Genomic DNA, 20,622 nt, shown 5'->3' on the forward strand with positions numbered 1-20,622 from the left:
CCATGATTTTCTAATAAGTGTGCCAAGGCAGTCTGTGGAAACCTATTGCAAGTAGCTTGGGATAAAATCTCTAGCTTCATTCCCAGCAAACATAACAGTTGGCTGGGTATTGAAGCCCATAACAGTTGCAAAACAACCATTAAAAAATGTAAGCCTGATTTGAAAGAGCTAAATGTAATCATGCCTTCATGTTCCATTCAGAAGCCATTGGGCACTATATCTGTTGTTCTGTGCTACCACCTATCTCTATTATTAGTGCAGGGGGTTGGAGGAGAATAATGATGTCAGTAGTTGGTTTCTCTTTAGGTATTGTATTGTTGTAATAGTGTCACCCTTGAATCATTGTTCTCTTGCAACTCCTGCATTACTGTCCAAAGCAAATCATTTCCAGATATACCAGGAATAACACACTGTATGCTTTCTGTAGCTTTCCACCCAAAAGAAATCTTGAAAAACCTATATACCCATACACTTTCAGATCTTGTACTTAAGAAATGTGATCATGAAATAACACAAGTGACTTATTATCTCTACACCCTATTATGCTTAGATGCTCCACATCATTAAAAAAAAAATCTGTCATCAAATTAAAGATTTGTTACTCTCATCTTAGCGCAATCTAAAGTAATGGAAGTTATCAACAATCACTTCATCATTGAAAGAACTGCCAGCAAAGCAGAAAATAACAGTGTGAATTCTGCCACTTCAAGATTTTCAGCAGAAATTATCTATACTTCACTTATCTCCAGACACAGCACAGGTTTCTCCTAACCTGTGCTGTTGTACTTTGTTTCCAAGGCATTTGATTGGACCTGATAGGGAACTTTCAGAAATGGCTACCATAAGACAGCCATTTCAGAAATGGCTGTCTTATGGTAGGCCTTCCACTCACTGTAATTTGATTGCTAGTTTTCTCTCTAGTCGTTTTATGCATATATTGGCAGAGGACGTTCTATATCTTTCTTCGGAATTCTCTGCTAATTTTCTGCAATGTTGTTATATCACTCACCCTCTTCCTCATATAAAAAAAAATTACCTGTCTTGCTGACTTCAGACCCTATCTGTAGTTTGCTATAGCACTCTCCATTTCTCCTCCTCCTTTGACAGACCTTGCAATTCTCAAACATTCCACTGAAGATCATCTACAACCAGTATCCTAAACACAGACCTCTGTGCCATCCTTTAGTGGGGTGATGACAATCGTCACTTTTAGTACCTCTAAAACACTAAATAGATATGTGTGTTTGATTTTGCTTTGAAAGTTTTAGATTTCTGTACTTGTAAGGACTTTCTTCAAAATTCCAATATAATGATCATATGTCAAGAATTAATTTAAAAAAGAATTTATTAAACTACAAATTCCCAATTAGTTTCAGGTGCCAACAAGTACGAGGTGGTATCAAAAAGTTTCAAGACTAGCTCTGTTTACAAGAAATTACTTTATTTATCTACGTTTACACACTATCACCTTCAAAATAATCCCCTTGCATATCAATACAACACTCCCAGTGTTCTTGCCACTTCTGGAACGTGTACTGGAAGTCTTCTTTTCGAAGCATGTCAAGCATCTTCTGTGATTCACACTGGATCTCCGCAGTGGTGTCAAAACGGTTACCTTTGAGCTGGATCTTCATCTTCGGGAAGAGAGCGAAGTCTGCAGGAGCCAAATCTGGTGAGTAGGATGGGTGCAGAAGTGAGATCATGTTGTTTCTGGTGAGAAACTCACGTGTGAGGAGACCTCGGTGACAGGGTGCCTATTCGTCATGGAGCATCCAGTTTCTCATGCGCCACAGATCTTGTCGCTTTTGCCAAATGTCACTTTCGCCGAGTGGCAGTAGAACTCGCTATCGATGGTCTGGCCCCCTGAGGATGAATTCTCGATGCACAATGCCGCGAATGTCGAAAAAGACGATGAGCATGCACTTGGTCAAGCTGTGGACCTGTCTCGCCTTTTTCAGTTGTGGAAATGATGGGCTCTTCCACTGTGAAGACGGTTGCTTCGTCTCAAGGTCGCACCCGTACACCCAAGTTTTATCACGAGTAATGATCCTCGACATGAAGGATGGGTCATCCATAGCACGCTGACAGAGTTCTTGGCAGACTTTGATGCGGTGTTTGTTCTGCTCCTAGGTTAGCAGCCTGGTGATGAACTTGGCAGCAACACAGCACATGTGGATTGCCTGGCCTGTTCCGTATGACACACTGACAATGGCAGCAATGTTGTGAAGTGTTCTTCGATGATCCTCATCCACAAGTTGCTGAATGGTTTTGACATTTTTGGGGGTTGAGCTCATTGAAGGTCTTCCTGATCTCTCATCATCTTCCAGTGATGTTCTTCCACTCTTGAAGCACGTGTGCCACTCAAAACTACCTTGAACGACTCATTGCAGCATTGCCGTAAACTTGCAAAATCATGTCAAACGTCACTGTGGCAGATTTGCCCGGTTTCATGCAGAATCTTACGTTTGCTCTTTGTTTTAACTTGCTGTCCATGATGAAATCACAGATGTGGTAACACAGATGGTCAGAATAGCATCAGTTGCACAGCTCCCAATATACATAGGATGATGTCTTTTGGCACGCTGACTTATGAAGGTAGGTGCTCCCTGTGACTGTGTGTGCAGCCTTCTTGTGCTGCCATCTGTTGGTGTGTTACAAACCTAGTCTCGATACTTTTTGATACCACCTCGTACATATAATCATTATTTTATGTAAGAGTAAATAACTAGATGTAATACATAACACAATAAGGGGGGGGGGGAATATATATGTTGTCAAAATATCAGATGCATGTTTTCTTTCCATTCAACATGTTTAAATGTTTTGACATGTAATGCTCCATTTGAACTACATAATAAATTCTGCACAAACAGTGAAGCTTATAGATACCTCGATTTTGGAGGTTAGGTCGAGGTGATTTTGGCACCCTTAAAAATCTGGAGATCCAAAAGCCACTTTTATGTTATCATGTTGAAGATGTCTAGAAATTTTGTCTGTAATGTTGTTAATTTAACTTAGGGTGACTATCCCTTGAAGTTTGTTTACTAGAGATGTATGCTCTGTCCCTTTGTGTTTTGGTTATCCCTGCCTTCTGTAGGGGAATGGGGGGGGGAGCACTGGGATTCTTTCTGGCAGTTTACTTGAATTTAACAGAGAAGTTGCTTGAATGTGGGTTAACTACTAGATTGATAATCTGCTAGTATAACACCTGTGGTGTCACACTAGATTCACAACTGACTTGACACACACACACACACACAATAAAACTAATGACCCGATGAAAAAAAAGCTTGACAACTGACCAGAAGAAGTAAAATATTGTCTCACTCCCAAGAACCCACTAGCCACTAGCTTCAAGAATCTATAGAACACCAAAGATTCATAAACTGGAAGTTCCTTTGAGATTCATTGTAGATACCAGAGATTCATTTATCCTCAATCTGGCAAAATGTTTCTTCTTGTAGGCTCTGCATGTTAGGAAAAATTATTATTTATCAAGAACAGCTTGCACTTTATTGAGAGAATAAACAAATTAATAATAGAACAATAAGATCTTCTAGCCCTAGATGTTGCTAACCTATTCACAAATGTACCCAGAGAAGAAACTTTGGAGTTACTTTGGTATCTTTTCCTACCAGACACACTGTATATTAAAGGACCTTTCTTTCAGTTTAAGGATAGGTACTGGAAATAAACACTAGGTCTTACAACAGTCTTTCTCTTATCTTGTTTGGGCTAAGTTATTCTTGAAATCCTCTGAAAAGACAACCATAGGGATGTGACCAAAACCCCAAAATATGCAATATGTTGATGACGTTTTCATTATCTTTCCAGATTCAAACAGAGAAATTGAAAGAATGAGGAATTATCTTAATGGCCTATGCCATAGTATACAGTTTATCCTTGAACTTGAAAACAGCAACATTACCTTTCCTTGACATTCTCTAGAAGTGTCAACCTGGAAGGGAAATAAAAGATAGTTATTTAGTATACAGAAAGCTCACCAACACTAGATTCCTCCATGCTGCTTCTTGTCATCACCACCACCACCACCACCCCCTTATAGGAATAATCAGAACTCTAAGGTATGGAGCCTGTAACATCTCCAGCAACATAAAGAGAAATGAAGAACATTGTTACCTCACTCATACTCTTTTCATAATGGATATGGAAGCAAGATGATCACCAGGATTTTGCAAACACGCCCAAGGTACGAATAAGAAAGACTTCAGAGATGCGGTCATTCTTCTTTATACTTGCAATGTTATGTACAAAATATCTTAAATTTTCCAAAATTATATTTGGAGATCTTGTGTGGGTGGTTTTCACTCCACATATACATGATCTCCAAGAAGAAATTCACATGTCCAAATGTTTTAAAGATACCAAAAAGAAAAGAAAATGGATTAGGTTTAGCTTTTAATATAACCAGTGAAGGTCATTCAGTACTTCAGCAAGAAACAGAAATTCACTATATTAAACATAACTGTTTTGTCAGAAAATTTCAAGAAAGTTCCAAAATGCTACACCCCCCCCCCCTTCATAACAAGGACCAAGCCATTATACCAAATTTAATATTTGTTCATCATAAATCACAGCTTTACAGACATTGTTTCTTCTGATAAGTATTATGTTGTAGAACATGAAGATACCTACAGTTACTTATCTCTGTTTTCATTCATTCATTGCTTGTTTTAATTTTTCTTCATGGTATTTTTTGTTACTGTTTACTGTGATATATTTCATCTCTGTTTCCTCTTATGTAAAAATAGTCATGCTTGTCATGTGTTATTATAATCTAATTTTGAAGAACAATTTTGCCTTTTTTTCCCCCTTGTAAAAAAAAAAAAAATAAAATAATAATAATAATAATAAAAATAATTCTTCTGCCCTTATTTTTGATAATACTTAGCTTGATGGCTAAGACCAGATATTGGCTAGTGATTCAAATAGCCAATGGTTATCATATGGACAGTTTGCATGAAATTGTTGGTGATATCAAATATCTTGCCATCTTTACCTGCTGAATTAGTGCAGTTAGAAAAGAAACATAGAACTGGTAACTTGAAAATTTCCAAGGAAGATGATTGTTATTAGGAATGCTGGGCTGGAGAAAATCAAGATTAAAAAAAAAATTTAAAAAAAAAAAAAGGGAAATTAAAGAGTTCAGAATAGTTGGTAGTATTACAAGAGTGATATTCAATAACTGAATGTGAAAAAAAAATGAGGTAATGATATTTTTAACTAACCAACATTAAGAGGAGGAATTTCTAAGATGGCCATACTGTTACATTATATATTAGAATGAACATACTGTATATACAGATGCTACATATGACACAAAAACAGTCACTGGAAAAAGTGAAATGTGTATAATTGAAGAGGCTGAAAGTTTTTTTATGTTAAGAAAAATAGATGTGGTTAGATAGTGTTAAGATGAAAATGAATGTTAGCAAGTGAGGAACTAAGACTTCATATATTTTAGTAATTTATATATAAATAATTTATATATGAATTTTAGTAAACACTCTTTACTCATGTTATATAGTTACATATACTTTTGATGACCCTGCATTAATTTTATTAAAGAAAATAATGCCAAACACTGAAAGTTGTTTCTTCCTTTCCTTTTTTATGGTAGTAGATTAAACTTTGACTTTAATGAAGTGTAATTAAATGGATCTTTCACATAAAAGAATTCATGTTTTACCATTTTATTTACAGAGGACTTTTAAGTTGTGTTAAGCATTGTGCAGATCTTGTGAGAGATGCAGATAAACAAGATGCAATTCAAAAATGCTTCCGTTCACTGGAATACATCTTCAAATTTATTATTCAGTCACGAATACTATTTGCCAGGTTAGTGTTATTTTATTATATATTTATAATTATTATTGAGCCAGTTTGCAATAATAAATTGATCAAATCAAAGTATAGTCTAATATTATCTGTAAATATTGCTTTTGGTTTTCCATTCAGATCATGACTAATTTGAGCATTAGCATAACCTTGTTTATAAAGTCCTGTTATACATATTCCATATTTGTTCATTAAAGTAAATTATACTTGCCAAGAAATTATTTCTTGTTTAATTCTTTCTTTCTTTAATCCTCGCTAAGACCTATCGTTGAAGGAATTGATAGCCCGACGTATCACTTAGCCAAAAAATTAGCGGCAACACTCAAGGAGTTGGTAGGTCATTCCCCTTCCTATATCAAAAACACACAACACTTCATAAACATCATCAAAGACATTACATTGGAAAAAGATGATTTATTAGTCAGTTTTGATGTCTCTGCCCTCTATGCAAATGTCCCAATCAATGACACAATCCTTCTCCTACAGATCAAATTCCCTCCAGATATCACGCCGCTTTTTGCGCATGTATTACGGTTGGGTTACTTTGTATGGCAAAATGCCTTCTACTTACAAAAAGAAGGCACAGCCATGGGCTCGCTGTTATTTCCCCCCCCCCCCCCCCATTGCTAACTTTTATATGGAACATTTTGAGCAACTTGCCCTAGATTCCTCCCCTCTAAAACCCAAAGTCTGGCTTAGATACGTTGACGATGTTTTCACAATCTGGTCCCATGGCTGCCAGACATTAGACACATTTATTAGCCACCTAAACAAACAACACAAACGCATACAGTTCATACAACACACTTCCATTTCTAGATACACTTGTCACACGTCTTCCCTCGGGCAATCTTTCCTTCACTGTTTACCGAAAACCGACACATATGGGACAATATATACACATAAACTCATACCACCACCCAACCACCCAACACAAAAACTAGGTGTCATCAACATGCTAAAAAACAGAGCTCAGACGATTTGTTCCAGTGAACAGGCACTGAAAGACGAGTTTAAAATTATCAGTAATAACCTACAAAAAAACGAATACAGCCAAAATACTATAAACAAAATTCTCTACAAAACCACAATAAAAAAACAAAGACAAACCAGACTACAGTACAACTATAACCATTCCCTACATTAAAGGAATATCAGACAAAATAAACAGAGTACTACAAAAGTACAACCTCAAAGCCGCCTTTAAACCTCCTGCAAAATTAAAAAACTTACTCAACTCATCCAAAGACCCACTCCCTCCACTAGCTCACCCTGGAGTATACCAGCTCTATTGTACTTGCAACATACCATATATAGGAGAAACAGGACGCACTATTCCTATTAGACAAAAAGAACATAAACGACACATTAAATATAATAATTATGGTGAAGCTGGCCTTTCTGATCATGCCCTGAATACCTTACACAGAATTGACTGGAAAACCACCAGCTGTCTACATCACACTAGAACATGGTATGAACGGAAATTCGAGGAAGCCTGTGAGATTATCAGCAACCACCCCAATCTGAACAACAATGATGGTTTAGAAATCCCAAACATTTGGAAGGTATATATTCGACCTTCCTCACCAAGAACAACTATAAACAGGACTGTAGAAAAATCCAGTATTGTAAATCAAAAATAAGAATTGTAATACTAAAAATAGGACACCAATTATTTCTGAAAGAAACCATCTAAAAGAATGTTTATCCCTGTCATTGTAAAAATAGAATTTAGCTTGATGTAAAAAATTTATTTTTTATTTATTTATTTATTATTATTTTTTTTTCCACCAGAGGTCACGTCAGTAGAATAACATGTGATCAAATCATTGTTTCTCTAGCTTACAGTTAATGATGTAACTCAGCTTATTCTGTATACTTATGTATGCTCCAGATGATGATCTTGATGTGAAGATCGGAACGTCGGGATAATTAAAAAAAGTTTTTTTAACACGGTTGTAAATTCCATACAATTTTTAAAATGAATTCTTGTTTAATCCTTTACCCAAGCATGAGCATAGTTTGTGCATGGAGTATCTTCACGACTAGGCTACTTGCATATAGCGGCTGTTGACTTCACATCAGTTACCTCAGCATCCCATAAGTGCAACGAATGCAGAAACATCTGGCAAGTGAGACAGCTGATATCAGAAAGAAAGAAGTGCAAGATAAGAGAAATGAGTGCTTGACTAGGAGAGAAGGAAAAATCAAGGAGTGGGTCTTATATGGCAATTTTGTCATAAGAGTTGCGATTCGCAAGAGATTCGCAAAATTGTCCTTCCTGAGTGCAAAAATTAATGATGTTATGAGGCTATTAGGGCACAAAAGAGTAAAGTGAAAGAGTTGATTGCTTTGATTATAAAACATGATGTGAAAGGAAGAGAGCGAGAGAGAGAGAGAGTATGGCATGAGGGACGACATGAAAGAATTACTGGAAGTAACAAAAGAAAAGAGTGAGAGAGTTAAGATAGTGAGGCTATTGTCACAGTATGACAGAGTAGAGCTGAAAAAAAAGGGCCATAAAATTGAATTTGAATGACTCTATGCATATGTTATGCAGGAGGAATGGTGTGGAGTGAGTTTGATGGGCAAAAAAACTTATACAAAAAGGATGGTTTGCATCTAAATAGGTTTGGTGTTCTGAGTCTGGAAAAAGTGTTGTTGAATGAAGCGAAAGTGGATGTACAAAAATCAGGGAAACGAGAGCGTTTTTTTTTTGGGGGGGGGGGAAGAGCTGTTGAGTGGATATGTAGACACCAGTGAGGCAGTTTAATATAATAAAATGTAAGAAATGCCTAAGTTAGTACCATTGGTAACAAACCAGAATGGGATTGTTAGTATAAATCATCAGGATAGCGACAGCCCTAAGGGGCTTTTGCACTTTATGTACACTAATGCCAGGAGCATTCGAAACAAGAGGGAGAAATTTTTGGCATTGGTTAGTTCATCCTCGCTAAAGGTTATTGTCATTAGTGAGACATGGCTGACAGAAGATGATATAGTTAGCAGGATAGAATGTGAAGGATAGAGAGAAAAGAATGGGGTGAAGAGTGTTATTGATTATAGCTGATGAACTGCAACTAAAGAGAGTAAAAGTTCAACTGCAGTGAAAATAGCACATTTGAGGCTATCTGGTGTGAGATAGAGGCCAGCAGAACAAAATATACAGTTGGGTACCACTGTAGACCAAGGGATGGAAAGATGATGGGGATAGTATGCATCAGCAGATAGGTTCAATAAGTGGAGGACAGGTAATTATTATTGGGGGATTTCAATTATGGCAACATATATTAGAAGCAGGAGAGGACACATAGAAGGAAGGAAATAGAATTTATGCAGTTACTAAGGGATAATTACCTGAGATGGCATTAGGTGGAATATACTAGAGGTCTGAGACTGTTAGATTTAGTATTTGAATTGGAGAATTTGTCCCTATGTAGGAACTGTGATCTGAGAGGTGGCAAAATGTGGGGAATTTTCAGTTAAGAGGAAGTATATGTGTAAGTACAGGACTAGTAGGTATGACAAGCTTAGGCAATTACTTGGATCAGTGCCATGGTATGTGACACTGCAAGGGCTAGATGAATGTGCAAACTTGTTAAGCAAGAGATTCGTAAGAAAAAGATGATATGGATGGAAAAGGATGATGTCAGTTATGAAAATTATAAGGAGCAGGGCAGAAGAGATACAACTGTTGTATGGAAAGCTAAGTTTGAATATGGAAAGAGCATCATTGTGCAAACTGAAGAAAACACAGAAGAATTTTGTCATTATGCTGCAAGTAAAAGAAAGAATGAGTATGAAAGAATAACTCTTCAGACTGTAGACAGTATGTGTATGATAGATGCAGAAGAGATTGTTCAACTATGAGTGCCCATTTTGCTAAAAACTGCCAACCTGGAATATGGAACTTTGAGCTCACTACATCTTCACTGGATGAAGAATTTCTTCATCCAGTGAAAAACTTCCTATAGAAGAGGAAGAGATACTAATGCTGTTGCACAAACTGAATAAGAATTTGGCAAAAGGGACTGATGGGATATCAGCATGGATGGTAAATCAGCTGAACTGGCTGTTCCTTTGAGCAGACTATGTAATTTGAACCTCAGAACATGGGAGATTCCACAGGATTGGGAAGAATACATGATAATCCCATTGATCAAGAGGTCCACAAACTGATGTGTCCACCTATTGCCCTAGCAATACCTCTGAAGTGGTGGTGTAGATTTTGGAAAAGTTAGTAAGAACTTGTATACAGAAATAGGTTGATAGAGAATCTATACTTTTCAATGAATGGCATGGGCTTACTAAAAAAAATTCATGTTTCATCAACTTGCTCACATTTCATAATAATGTTACCATTGTTGTTATGTGGGAATAATGTTACCATTGAGTTTGACAAGGAGAATGGATACACCATGATCATGACTTGATAAATATGCTTGCTCACAATGATTAACTGCTGAGTAAAATAGAATATGTTATATTTAATAATAATTAAAAAAAAAAAACTTTCTAAGCAACATTTTTTTAACTTTAGGAAAACAGTTTGTTTTGAAAGAATAGCAAACTATTTCATTATATTCTTTCTTTAAATGCAAAAATGTATTTCATTATAATTTGCTGGCAAAGGTTGGTCGATTGGTAGAGCCTCTGCTACTAATGGCTCAGTTAAGTAAGTTTGAGCGCAGTTAGTCGTTGGAAGGGGACCAATCGTTCGATGCTGTTGGCACACTCTCCCTCGATGAGTCTTTGGACTCCCTGGAAGTGTCAAATAATAATAATAATAGTTTCTTTTTCAGATCTGGCATGTTACTCTTACCAGTGTATAGCCTTCTTGTGCACTATGATTAAAGAACGTTCTGCTGTCCTGCTCTTCAGGGATAGGTATCATTCAAAAGGGGTTTTAGTATGAGAATATAATAAAATCTACAAACAGAACTGAGTTATACTTTAGGGTTTCAGCTTAGAATCTCAGTACAATATCCTATAATGGACTGTCATTTGATTCATTTGAACCAGAATGTGCAATTTATAAGTGGTATTTTTCTGGAAATATGTGTCATATAAAGGGCATTTCTGGCAACAAAACATAGTGTAATAAACTGTTTTTCATAAAATTTATGCTGTTTATATTTTATTATTTATTGAATTTTCCTTCTTTGAATGGTTCTCAAATGAAGGAAATCTTCTGAGAATGCATTTATATCAGAACACAGCCCTCCCACTGATTTAGCAGGACATATGATTAAAAAAAAATGGGAGGGAATTGTCTGGCAAGTAAATTTTTTGCATAATTTCTTGAGCCCTGACCTTGATACTTTTTAGAATTTGCTAAAGGTTTTGGTAGGAAAACTATTGTATAAATTGGAGAATAGGATTGGATTATAAAATATTAGCTTCGATAAGAGAAAGACTTACTGACATATGAACAAGTATTATATGGGGGAATGTAAGTCTGCAAGATTTATGGTGACCAGTGGTGTACACAGGGATCAGTCTTTGTTATATTGATATTCATTCTTTACATTAATGACAGTGGGAAGGATTTGACCTGTGACATACAGCTGTTTGCTGATGATGCAAGGATAGATCGGGTAATCAGGAATGTGACTGATATGCAATACTTGCAGAATGATAATGATTTGAATAGGTTGGAATTGTGGACATGGCTGTCAGTTCAGTGTTAGTAAATGTGAAGTCATACACTTTGGTATAATGAGATATTCAATGCCATATTATGTTGGAGGGATTATGCTAGAAAAAATTGATTGAGCTAGGATCATGGAGTTGAAGTTTAAGGGCTGATATAGAAAACATCGCAAATACAACTAAGATAATAGTTGCAATGCTGAAGCAAACCTTAACATGTAAGGATGAGGAAGTCATTTTGCTTTTTTACAAGGACTTGATGCGACCTTACTTGAATATTGTATGCAGGTGTGATCTCCTGGTTTCTGTGGTGATGCTCATACAGCAGAGAGAGTGCAAAGGCACTAAAGATTATATTAATATTGTGGAAATCAGATTATGAAGACCGATTGAGAATTTGTGGACTGCAGACACTAGCAAACAAGAGAAAGAGAAGGTGATATGATTGAGACTTAAAAACTTCTGAAAGTGTCATAAAGAATACCAATAGATAGAATTTTTTATTTTATGGAGGTTGAGGAGAGTATCCATGGAAGATCATCCATGGATACTCTCTATGGATAAGAGAGCATGGATACTCTCTGTGGATAAGAGAGCATCTATGGATAAGAGAGCATGGATACTCTCTATCTTTCCATGGATAAGAGAGCATCCATGGAAACTGAGAATGAATGCAGTGAATAAGGGAGTGGGAGCTAGATTTTGCTCTCATACAGCGGTGTGTGATTGGATTGGATAGACTTTGGAGGTTGAGAGTGCAGGTGGTGGTGTGAAATGGTTTGAATGAATTAAAGAAAAGGTATGGCGGCTGGTGTGGGTAATATGTGGCCTTCCTCGAAGTGTCCCTGACTCCCTGGAAGTGTCTCTTAATAATAATGATTACGGTCATTTTTAGAGTTAGAAAAGAAATATTTTCTAACTCTAAAAGTATTTCTAAATCTGTTTAAAAGTATTTCTAAATCTGTTTAAGCAAATTTTTATTTTCAATAATACAAAATTGTTCTGTTGTTCTTTTTTGATGTACTTGAAGTGATTATCCTGCTTATTTTTCTGTTTTCTTTATGAATTTTGGGATAGCAATTTTGCAGTAGGCAGTTAGTTTTATATCCTTTGTATTTGCTTAAAACAGTTGTTGGGAATCAAACATTCTGTTTATTTAGTACTATGGGTGGGCTAAGGATTTTTTCTATTTTTATTAATTTTATATATTTTTATATATTTGTTTATTTTTTACATCATCTGGAATCCTCACTCTAGAGACTCACTTCAGGCCTCCAGTAAGGAGGGCAGAGCATTGAAATTAAGTTCTTGTACTTAAAGATGATCACTAACATCCATAACCCACACTAGGATTTAAACATGCAACGTTTTAGTTGGAGAGTTGATATGCTAACTGCTTGACTAACCATCAGGCCAGCCTTATGTTTGCATAATTATGACTTCTAATTAAACATTTAAACTCTTTCTCCAAGAGGGAGAAAGATCTGGAAATGGATATCCATTTCTAGCTGTCATTGCAAATTTGATACCTATTCATAACAATTCCAAATATATCAGTTAAACTGAACTAACAATCTGTTACATGATCTCAAATCATGGTACCCTAGAAATCATACTCTCTCCTTTTCCCTGGATTCATTGAGTCATATGTAATTTACCTAAGAATTCAATAATAATGAGGAATCCTGCTTTTTTCTAAGATATCTCTTTCACACTGGCACAATTAATGAAAGTATGTAGTTCTTATTGTGTGATGATGTAGTATTGCTACTTAATACTTGTAAGAAAACTTCCATATAACAAAAGCAGTTTTTTCTTGTTTTACAGCAACTGACTTGTAGATTTGATATAATATTAAAGAAATAAGATATTCAAAGATGTCTGAGTGCAGTTCGGATAATATAGTGGATAGAATATGAGTGGTATAGTATTTTCAGGAAGAATAGAGAAAATAGGATGGGGGGGGAGACAGCAACAGAAACTGTTGATGATTACAGATGAATTGCAACTAAGAAGATATACAGTATTGGTTGTTGCTATAGACCAATAAGTTCAAAGGATGATGTGAAAGATGTGCATCAGAAAATTAGTACAGTGAGTGCAGGTTTAATGATTATTATGAGAGACTTCAACTATAGAGACATAGATTGGAAGAAGGAAAGATCATATGGAGGAAACAAAATGGAATTTGTTTATCTGCTAAGAGAAAATTACTTGAAACAGTTGGGAGGGTGATGACAGGGACTTGGGCTTGAGAGTGCTGGATCTGATCATAGAATCAGAAGTTCCGAGATATCTCCATAACTGAGATATATATACATCTTGCCTTCAGTTGGAAAGAGTGATCATGCAGCCTTTACATAGGAGATTGCCAAACATATGGAATTTTCTGTAAGAAGTGGTATATGTGGATCTACAGAGAGGTCATTATGACAAGTTTAGGAGACAGCTTGAAGCAGTTCTTTGGCATTAGAATATACAAGGGAAGGATGTTAGTAATGCATGGAAGATGGACAAGGTATATCTGAAGGAAGCAGTATCTGACTGTATGCCCAATGTCAGGAGGATAAATCAGTAGTCGTTAGATGGATGGATAGCATAATTAAGTGCATCCTTAAAAATAATTAAAATAAAAATAAATATAGTTGTAATGGGTATATAACAAGAAGGTGATCAGCAATCTCATGAGCAATGCAAAGCAAGAAAGTGACCTTTCTTGGAACATGGAATCAGATTATGATAAGAAATTAGTTTCCAGACCAAAGGAAATCTGAAAGGTTCTTGTTATGTGGCAAGTAAGAGGAAGACTGACTATGGAGGGATAACTTGAGTGTTCATGGTAGAGAAGTGATGAACACCTACAAAATAGTTTCCTGAGTGACCACTTTGCAAGGGTCTATCTTACAAGTGAGATATTGCTATGATAGGAACTGATGGAATCGAAATTGATGCATTGGAAGTAATTAGGTTATAGCAGAATCTCAATGCAAATATAGCATTGTATTAGACGGGATATTGGTTCATGTATTATGAGAACATGCAAAGGATTTGGTATTGCCTCTGACCATCTGTTTAACTTACATCTCAGCTCTGGTCAAATCCTAAGCAAAGTGGAATGAGGGCAGAATTGTTCCACTTTATTACCAAATTATAGACTGATCAGCATCTCATTAGTGGTGATAAAGGTATTGGAAAAGTTGGTTGGAGACAGAATTCAGGAATGGGCAGATAAGAATACGATACTCTATGGGAAAACAGCATGGGCTTGTGAAAAATAGTCATGCCTTAGTAATTTACTAACTTCTTATAATAGTGACAGATGAAAGGGAATAATGATATAATGATAAGACAGAATTTTTCAAGTATTTGATAAGATAGCACATGGAACTCTTTTACTCAAATTGGAATAAATGGGGATGGATATGAAGTTGGTGATCTTAGATATGAGGGTGGATGATGGACAAATACTGAAGAATAGCATGTGGAGGAGCATAATCTAAGAGAAAGCAGGTGACTAGTGGTACTCTGCAGTTGTCTGTACTTGGACCACTGAGGAAATTATTTTAAGGGAAACATTCAGTTGTTTGTTGATAATTCAGAATTGGATAGAATAATAGTAATTAAGGCAATGTAGGGAGCTTACAAGATTAAATAGTCTGACCATACAGTTAAAAGATAACAGGCGCCAGCTTAATGTGAAACAGTGTAAAATCATGCATTTTGGGATGAAAAGATCACAAGCTGTGATCTTTTCATCACACTGATGAAACTGTACTCTAGGAAATTGGTAAAGGTTGGGATTTGGGAGTATTTGTCAATAGGGAGTTGAAATTCAGAGGACATATTACAAAGGTGGCTAAGTACACATGATGACGACTGAATTAGAAACTTTTATTTAATACCATGTTGGAGCTTATTATTCTGAATTATAGCACATATGCAGTTTGGCATAGATTCCACAAGGTATTGGATTACATCTATGTCTATAGCATACAATTACCCATATACGGTACTAAAGTACTATAGGTTGACCAGCCAACCTCTCGTATGTGGGCCCAACATAAAAAAATACAAGGCATTCACCAGATAGCCCTTTAACTTACTCAGATTGGATGAAAGAGGATTTTGCTCTTAGATCTGGTTTTCTAACATATCCCATACATTCTCAGTAGAGCTCAGATCCAGGCTTTGTGGTGGCCAGGGAAGATGGTGGAACTCGCTGTCATGCTTGCTGAACCACTGCTGAACAGTTCTTGCACAATGGACAGAAGTATTGTGGTCCATGAAACAACCATCACCTGCTGGATAAAAAGTCAGCATTGCAGGATCGACTCGATTGGCAACAATGTTCAGATATTCCTTGGAATGACATGCAAACTTTTGCCAATATCAGGAGGCTTGTTGCATACTAACAGAACATGCCCAACACCACCTCCAGAACCTTAAGTTCATTGCTTCATGGGCTCTTGCAAAATCTGTCCATTGTCGATACAGAACAAGGTGTACTGTGACTCGTTGGACCAGATGACTTTTTTTTTTCCCCAGTGTCCTGTCATGGTGTTTCTTGATGCCACTGTAGATGATCTTTCCAATTCTTCACAGAAATCACTAGTTTCCATATAGGCATGTGACTGCCAGTGCTAATCCTCTTCAATTCCCTGCATATAGTTTGGTGAGATATGGGTTGGGAACAGTCTTTATTAAATGCTTCGGTGAATTGCTGTACACAGGAAGTCCTGTTTGTTCATACAAGCCTTCTCAGAGAGTAGTGATCTCATTCCTGACAGGCTATCTTAGGCCCACAGTTATGCTTCTTTACACAAGCAATGTTGGTGACTTTTCCACTGATTAAACACCCCCACCCAGGATATCTCACCTTTTGCGAAACTAGTGAGCTCTTCTGTTTTCAAAATCGTGGCTCCAGCCAGACGGGCACCCCCAATAAGTCCTTTATCGAACTCTGAAAGACTATTTTTCCCATTGTGATCAACACATTATTGATGATTACTGACCATCAGCATTCTTAAATATATAACTGCTAGGAACACATAGCAATGCATCTGACCAAGTATTTTGCACACATGCTGTATAAGTGATGTTTAAGTGAGGTGAATGACCATCTGTGAGTGATCTGTGTAATGTTCCTTATATAAATTGAGGGTTTGTGGGTTGCAAAAGTTGGTTATAGGAGGCTAGAGGAGCAAGAACAAGAGAGCATCCCAGATTTTTTGCTTGGAGAGTGGTGAATGAGTGGAATAGGTTGCTTGTGTCTCTGTGAGTGCTTTCAGTCAATGTATTTAAGAAGAGGTAAGGTATGATAGATATTATGTGGATAGCATTGGTCTTCTGTTCAGACTTCACGAAGGATTCAATGCAATAATAATAATAAATGAACACTCTATCAAACTGAGTTTGTCTGTTATATCAAGAAACACAGACTCAGTATTCTTTGATGCGAGGCAAGTTTAGACATGTTCATATATGTAATTTAAAATTTTAATTAAAGCTACCAAGAAATGATATTCTTGTTTAATCCTTTATTCAAGCTTAAGCAAACTTTGTTTTACACTTGGATATAAGATTAAACAAGGATTTAAATTTTGGCATTTTTAATTTAACATATAACCAAAAGGGAAAAAAAATTTCAGCAGTTTAAAATTTTAGTATAAATAAGTGAGGATTAAATATTCCAAAAACTTAATGAAACAAAAAAAAATGTTGACTGTGATTTAATTAGCAGTAATTGTTAGTTGCATACTTTTTATAATTTTTTTAATAACATATTTCTTTGTTAATTATGCTGCATTCATCACACTTCAGATTTATTAAAAGTTTTGGGAATAAACCTGATTTTTTTAATTATACAAAATACCCTTTAGTGTTATAGTTCGCCCACCGATTTGAGGTCCCTTGACACTTCTGCGCATGTCAGAAAAAGGAGAATCCATTCCGATAATAGGGTAATCAGTCTGTCCTCTGGGATGTAATAATAAACAAACTGAGTTTTTTATTATTACAGGTCGGAAAATTTAGCTTTTCTTTTACGAACATTGCTGTTTTTAAAGTGTAACTATTTTGCTTGTATAACAGTTGGAAAAATGTACGTAGAGTGTTAATAAAATTAAAAAAGCTATAGCATAAAACAAAAATGTAACTAAGTTTATTTTTAAGAAAGTTTTCTATAAAATAAAAAGAATTATACAGAAAAACAGAAATTATTTCAAATGAACTTAGATATTCCAAACTTACAGTTGAGAGAACTGAGGCACTTTAATGTCCTAAACTGATTATTATTTATGAGTTGTTGTGACTCTCAATAGCATGCAAAAAAATGTTGGAAAAAATACCATTGTCAAATTCTTTTACTCTTCAGAGTCATCTGAATCGGTGTCCGAATCGCCATCACTTTCACTTAAACTGATCACCAAAGGTTCGCACAATTCTTCGATAATTCCGTCTCTATCCCAATATATATTTTCCAGTGAGGTGACATGAGAGCAATATTTTCCCCACTTTTGAATTGTAATACTTTCAATCGCCTGTTCTGAAAGCTTAAAAAGTTTCGACATGTCAATATCCCCAGTTACGCTGCGATGGCGAATGAAACTTTTCACTTCTGCCCAAACATACTCAATAGCATTAATATTGCAATGATATGGTGGTAGCCTCAAAGCTAGAAATCCATGCTCTTTGAGCATCGTGTCGAATTTAAATAGTTTAGTTGTGGGCGAGTTTCTTTTGACCAAATTAAGCAATTCAATTTTTCGCATATCTGGGGAATGAGAAATGTTATTTGCAGAGAGCCAATCCATAAGAACTTGCTTCTTATTAGACAAAGTTCCAAAGTTCAATTTGGAACTTTGTTTAATCGAATAGAGTGATATGAAGCGTTATCAATTATAACAACAGCATTTTTAGGAAGGTTTGGAATCAGTTTTTCTTCTGCTCACTTTTCGAAAATCGTAGAATTCATTTGCCCATGGTAATCTCCAATAGTTGAATTGGCTTTGTATAATAAGTTTGAATTCGCTAAAAAACCCATTTCTCCACCCGCACACAAAATTATTATGCGCCCGCGAGGCATTTCCAGTTTGTAGCACTCCACATTCTTCTTTAGACTGCCAACATTTTCCATAAGTTAAATTACTATCAATCCAAGTTTCATCTAGATATACAATCGGTCTTTTCTCCTCCCTGAAACGTCTTATTGCTCTCAAATACTGCGTTCTAGATAAAACAGTGTCACTTCGCTCCATGATAAGTTTCCTTTTATTCTGGGACTTTTTAAAACAAAATCCGATTTCATGAAGTATTTTCCTTAAAGTTTCTCTTTTCCAAGGAAAATTAATTTTTTCTTTAAGCACAGGAATCAATTTTGGAACAGTTGGCACTCTTTTCTCGACCACGTAAAATTCGTGAATAGCTCTTCTTATAACGTCTACATCAAAATCATTCAAAGCTACAGTTTCGATGGTTTTCTTTCTCTGGCGCTTTTTTTAGGAGATTTAAATTTTGGCTTACCTTCACCTTTTGATTCCCTACGAATTCTTTTAACAGTCGACCCCGATACGCCCGCAATTGCACTTGCACGTTTTATGACTTGAGAAAGGGGAACAAGAAGACGGCTTTCTGACGATTCTTTTTCGCAGAATGTCAGCACATTATTCAATATTCTTTTGCAAGAGCTACTGAAACGTGTAACAATAGAACTTGTTGACTGTACTGGATCCATCATATACAAATTAATAATAAAAAAATAATGCAAAAAGAGAACAACAAAAATCAAGCTAGTACTAGTACATCGACAGACAAGAAAGCACGTGATTTCACATGTTGGCGACCAATTCGTATATCCTTCATTTCTTTCTCCCCTTCAGCATGAATCGACTATTCTTGGCACAAAACCAAGAAGGGATCTAGAAGTGGTGGGCGAACTATATCCACTTAAAAAAAAAAAAAAACTCCCTGCCTATGAAGGATTATAAATCTATATCTTATTAGTTCCACTAATGGGATAAGGATTATTTTCTGTTTTTGTTTAATTTTATATATATTTTTTGTTTTTTTTTATTTAGTTTTTTATGTAATCTATAAAACCTATTCTAGAGACCAAACATAGAACTTTTTCAAACCACTTCAGGTCTCCTATAAGTAGTGCAGTTGTCTTTTCTATTAAATAATGTCTCTCAGGTAATGTATTGTCTTATCATATCCTCAGTTTATTTTTCTTAAAATCCATTCCTGATGCTTTCTCATTTTTTTTTTTTTATCTAAATCCCTCTTACTGATTGAAATTATCTCTATCACATATGGACATTAATGAATTTATATAGTTCTCCACTAATTCATCTGATGTTAGGACGAAAACTACAAATCGGTTCCCCTTTAGTAGGGAATAGGATCTTGAATTTCATGACATATTATATCATGTTACTATCATGAAGTTGCTCCAAAAATTAGAACCTGTTGATTTATCAGTTGCTTTATTCTTCCAAAACAGTATGCTCTGTATTAAATTCCACCATTAATAATTCATTACTTTTCCTTTTGTTTTTTAAATAACATGCTTATATTTTCCTTACTTCCACCATTATGATAACCCAATGCTACTTTTAACTGTGCTGACTCTGCTTAAATAGCACATGACAAACTTTTTTTCCTGAATAGAGTTTGGTGTGTCATTGATCTTGTAGTTCCTGATAATAGCATTCTTGTTGTTTTCTCTATCTAATATCTCCTGATGACACAATTACCACTATGAACTTCAGTATGAAGAATATCTTTGTTAAGTCATGAAAGAAATCCTTATAGTATGTAGCTTAATTCCTCTATCAATAATTTAACTAGGAACTTATTTTCCAGCTTAATTCATTAGTGTAAGAACATGATATCATTCAGATTGTACTTGAATGTTAACTTTCCCTCTTTCATTAATGTGAATACCCCATCTCTTCTGTTATTATTTGGAGTACTCTTTATTTTTACTTCCAGTCATTTATCTTGGGTTGGTTTCATTTCTTCTAAATCATTTAAAATTGTTGTAGATTTAATAGTCTTACTGATCTCAGTGGATCCCCAGTAGGTATATGGATACTATTGCCACCAGAC

General features: G+C 35.7%; 1 protein-coding gene across 2 annotated transcripts in view; it reads left to right on the forward strand.

Annotated features, from left to right (window-relative positions):
• Positions 1 to 20,622, forward strand: part of spg (dedicator of cytokinesis spg) — an 869,351-nt gene that overhangs the window by 403,136 nt on the left and 445,593 nt on the right. For both annotated transcript variants that reach the window (XM_090390789.1, XM_090390790.1), the window contains one exon: positions 5,725 to 5,859. In XM_090390789.1, the coding sequence (XP_090246915.1) occupies positions 5,725 to 5,859 (135 nt within the window). The remainder of the gene's footprint in view (positions 1 to 5,724; positions 5,860 to 20,622) is intronic.

This window comes from Typopeltis vanoorti, chromosome 3 (genome assembly GCF_054136105.1).
Source record: "Typopeltis vanoorti isolate ZY-2024b chromosome 3, IOZ_Tvanoo_1.0, whole genome shotgun sequence".
NCBI lineage: Eukaryota > Metazoa > Arthropoda > Arachnida > Uropygi > Thelyphonidae > Typopeltis > Typopeltis vanoorti.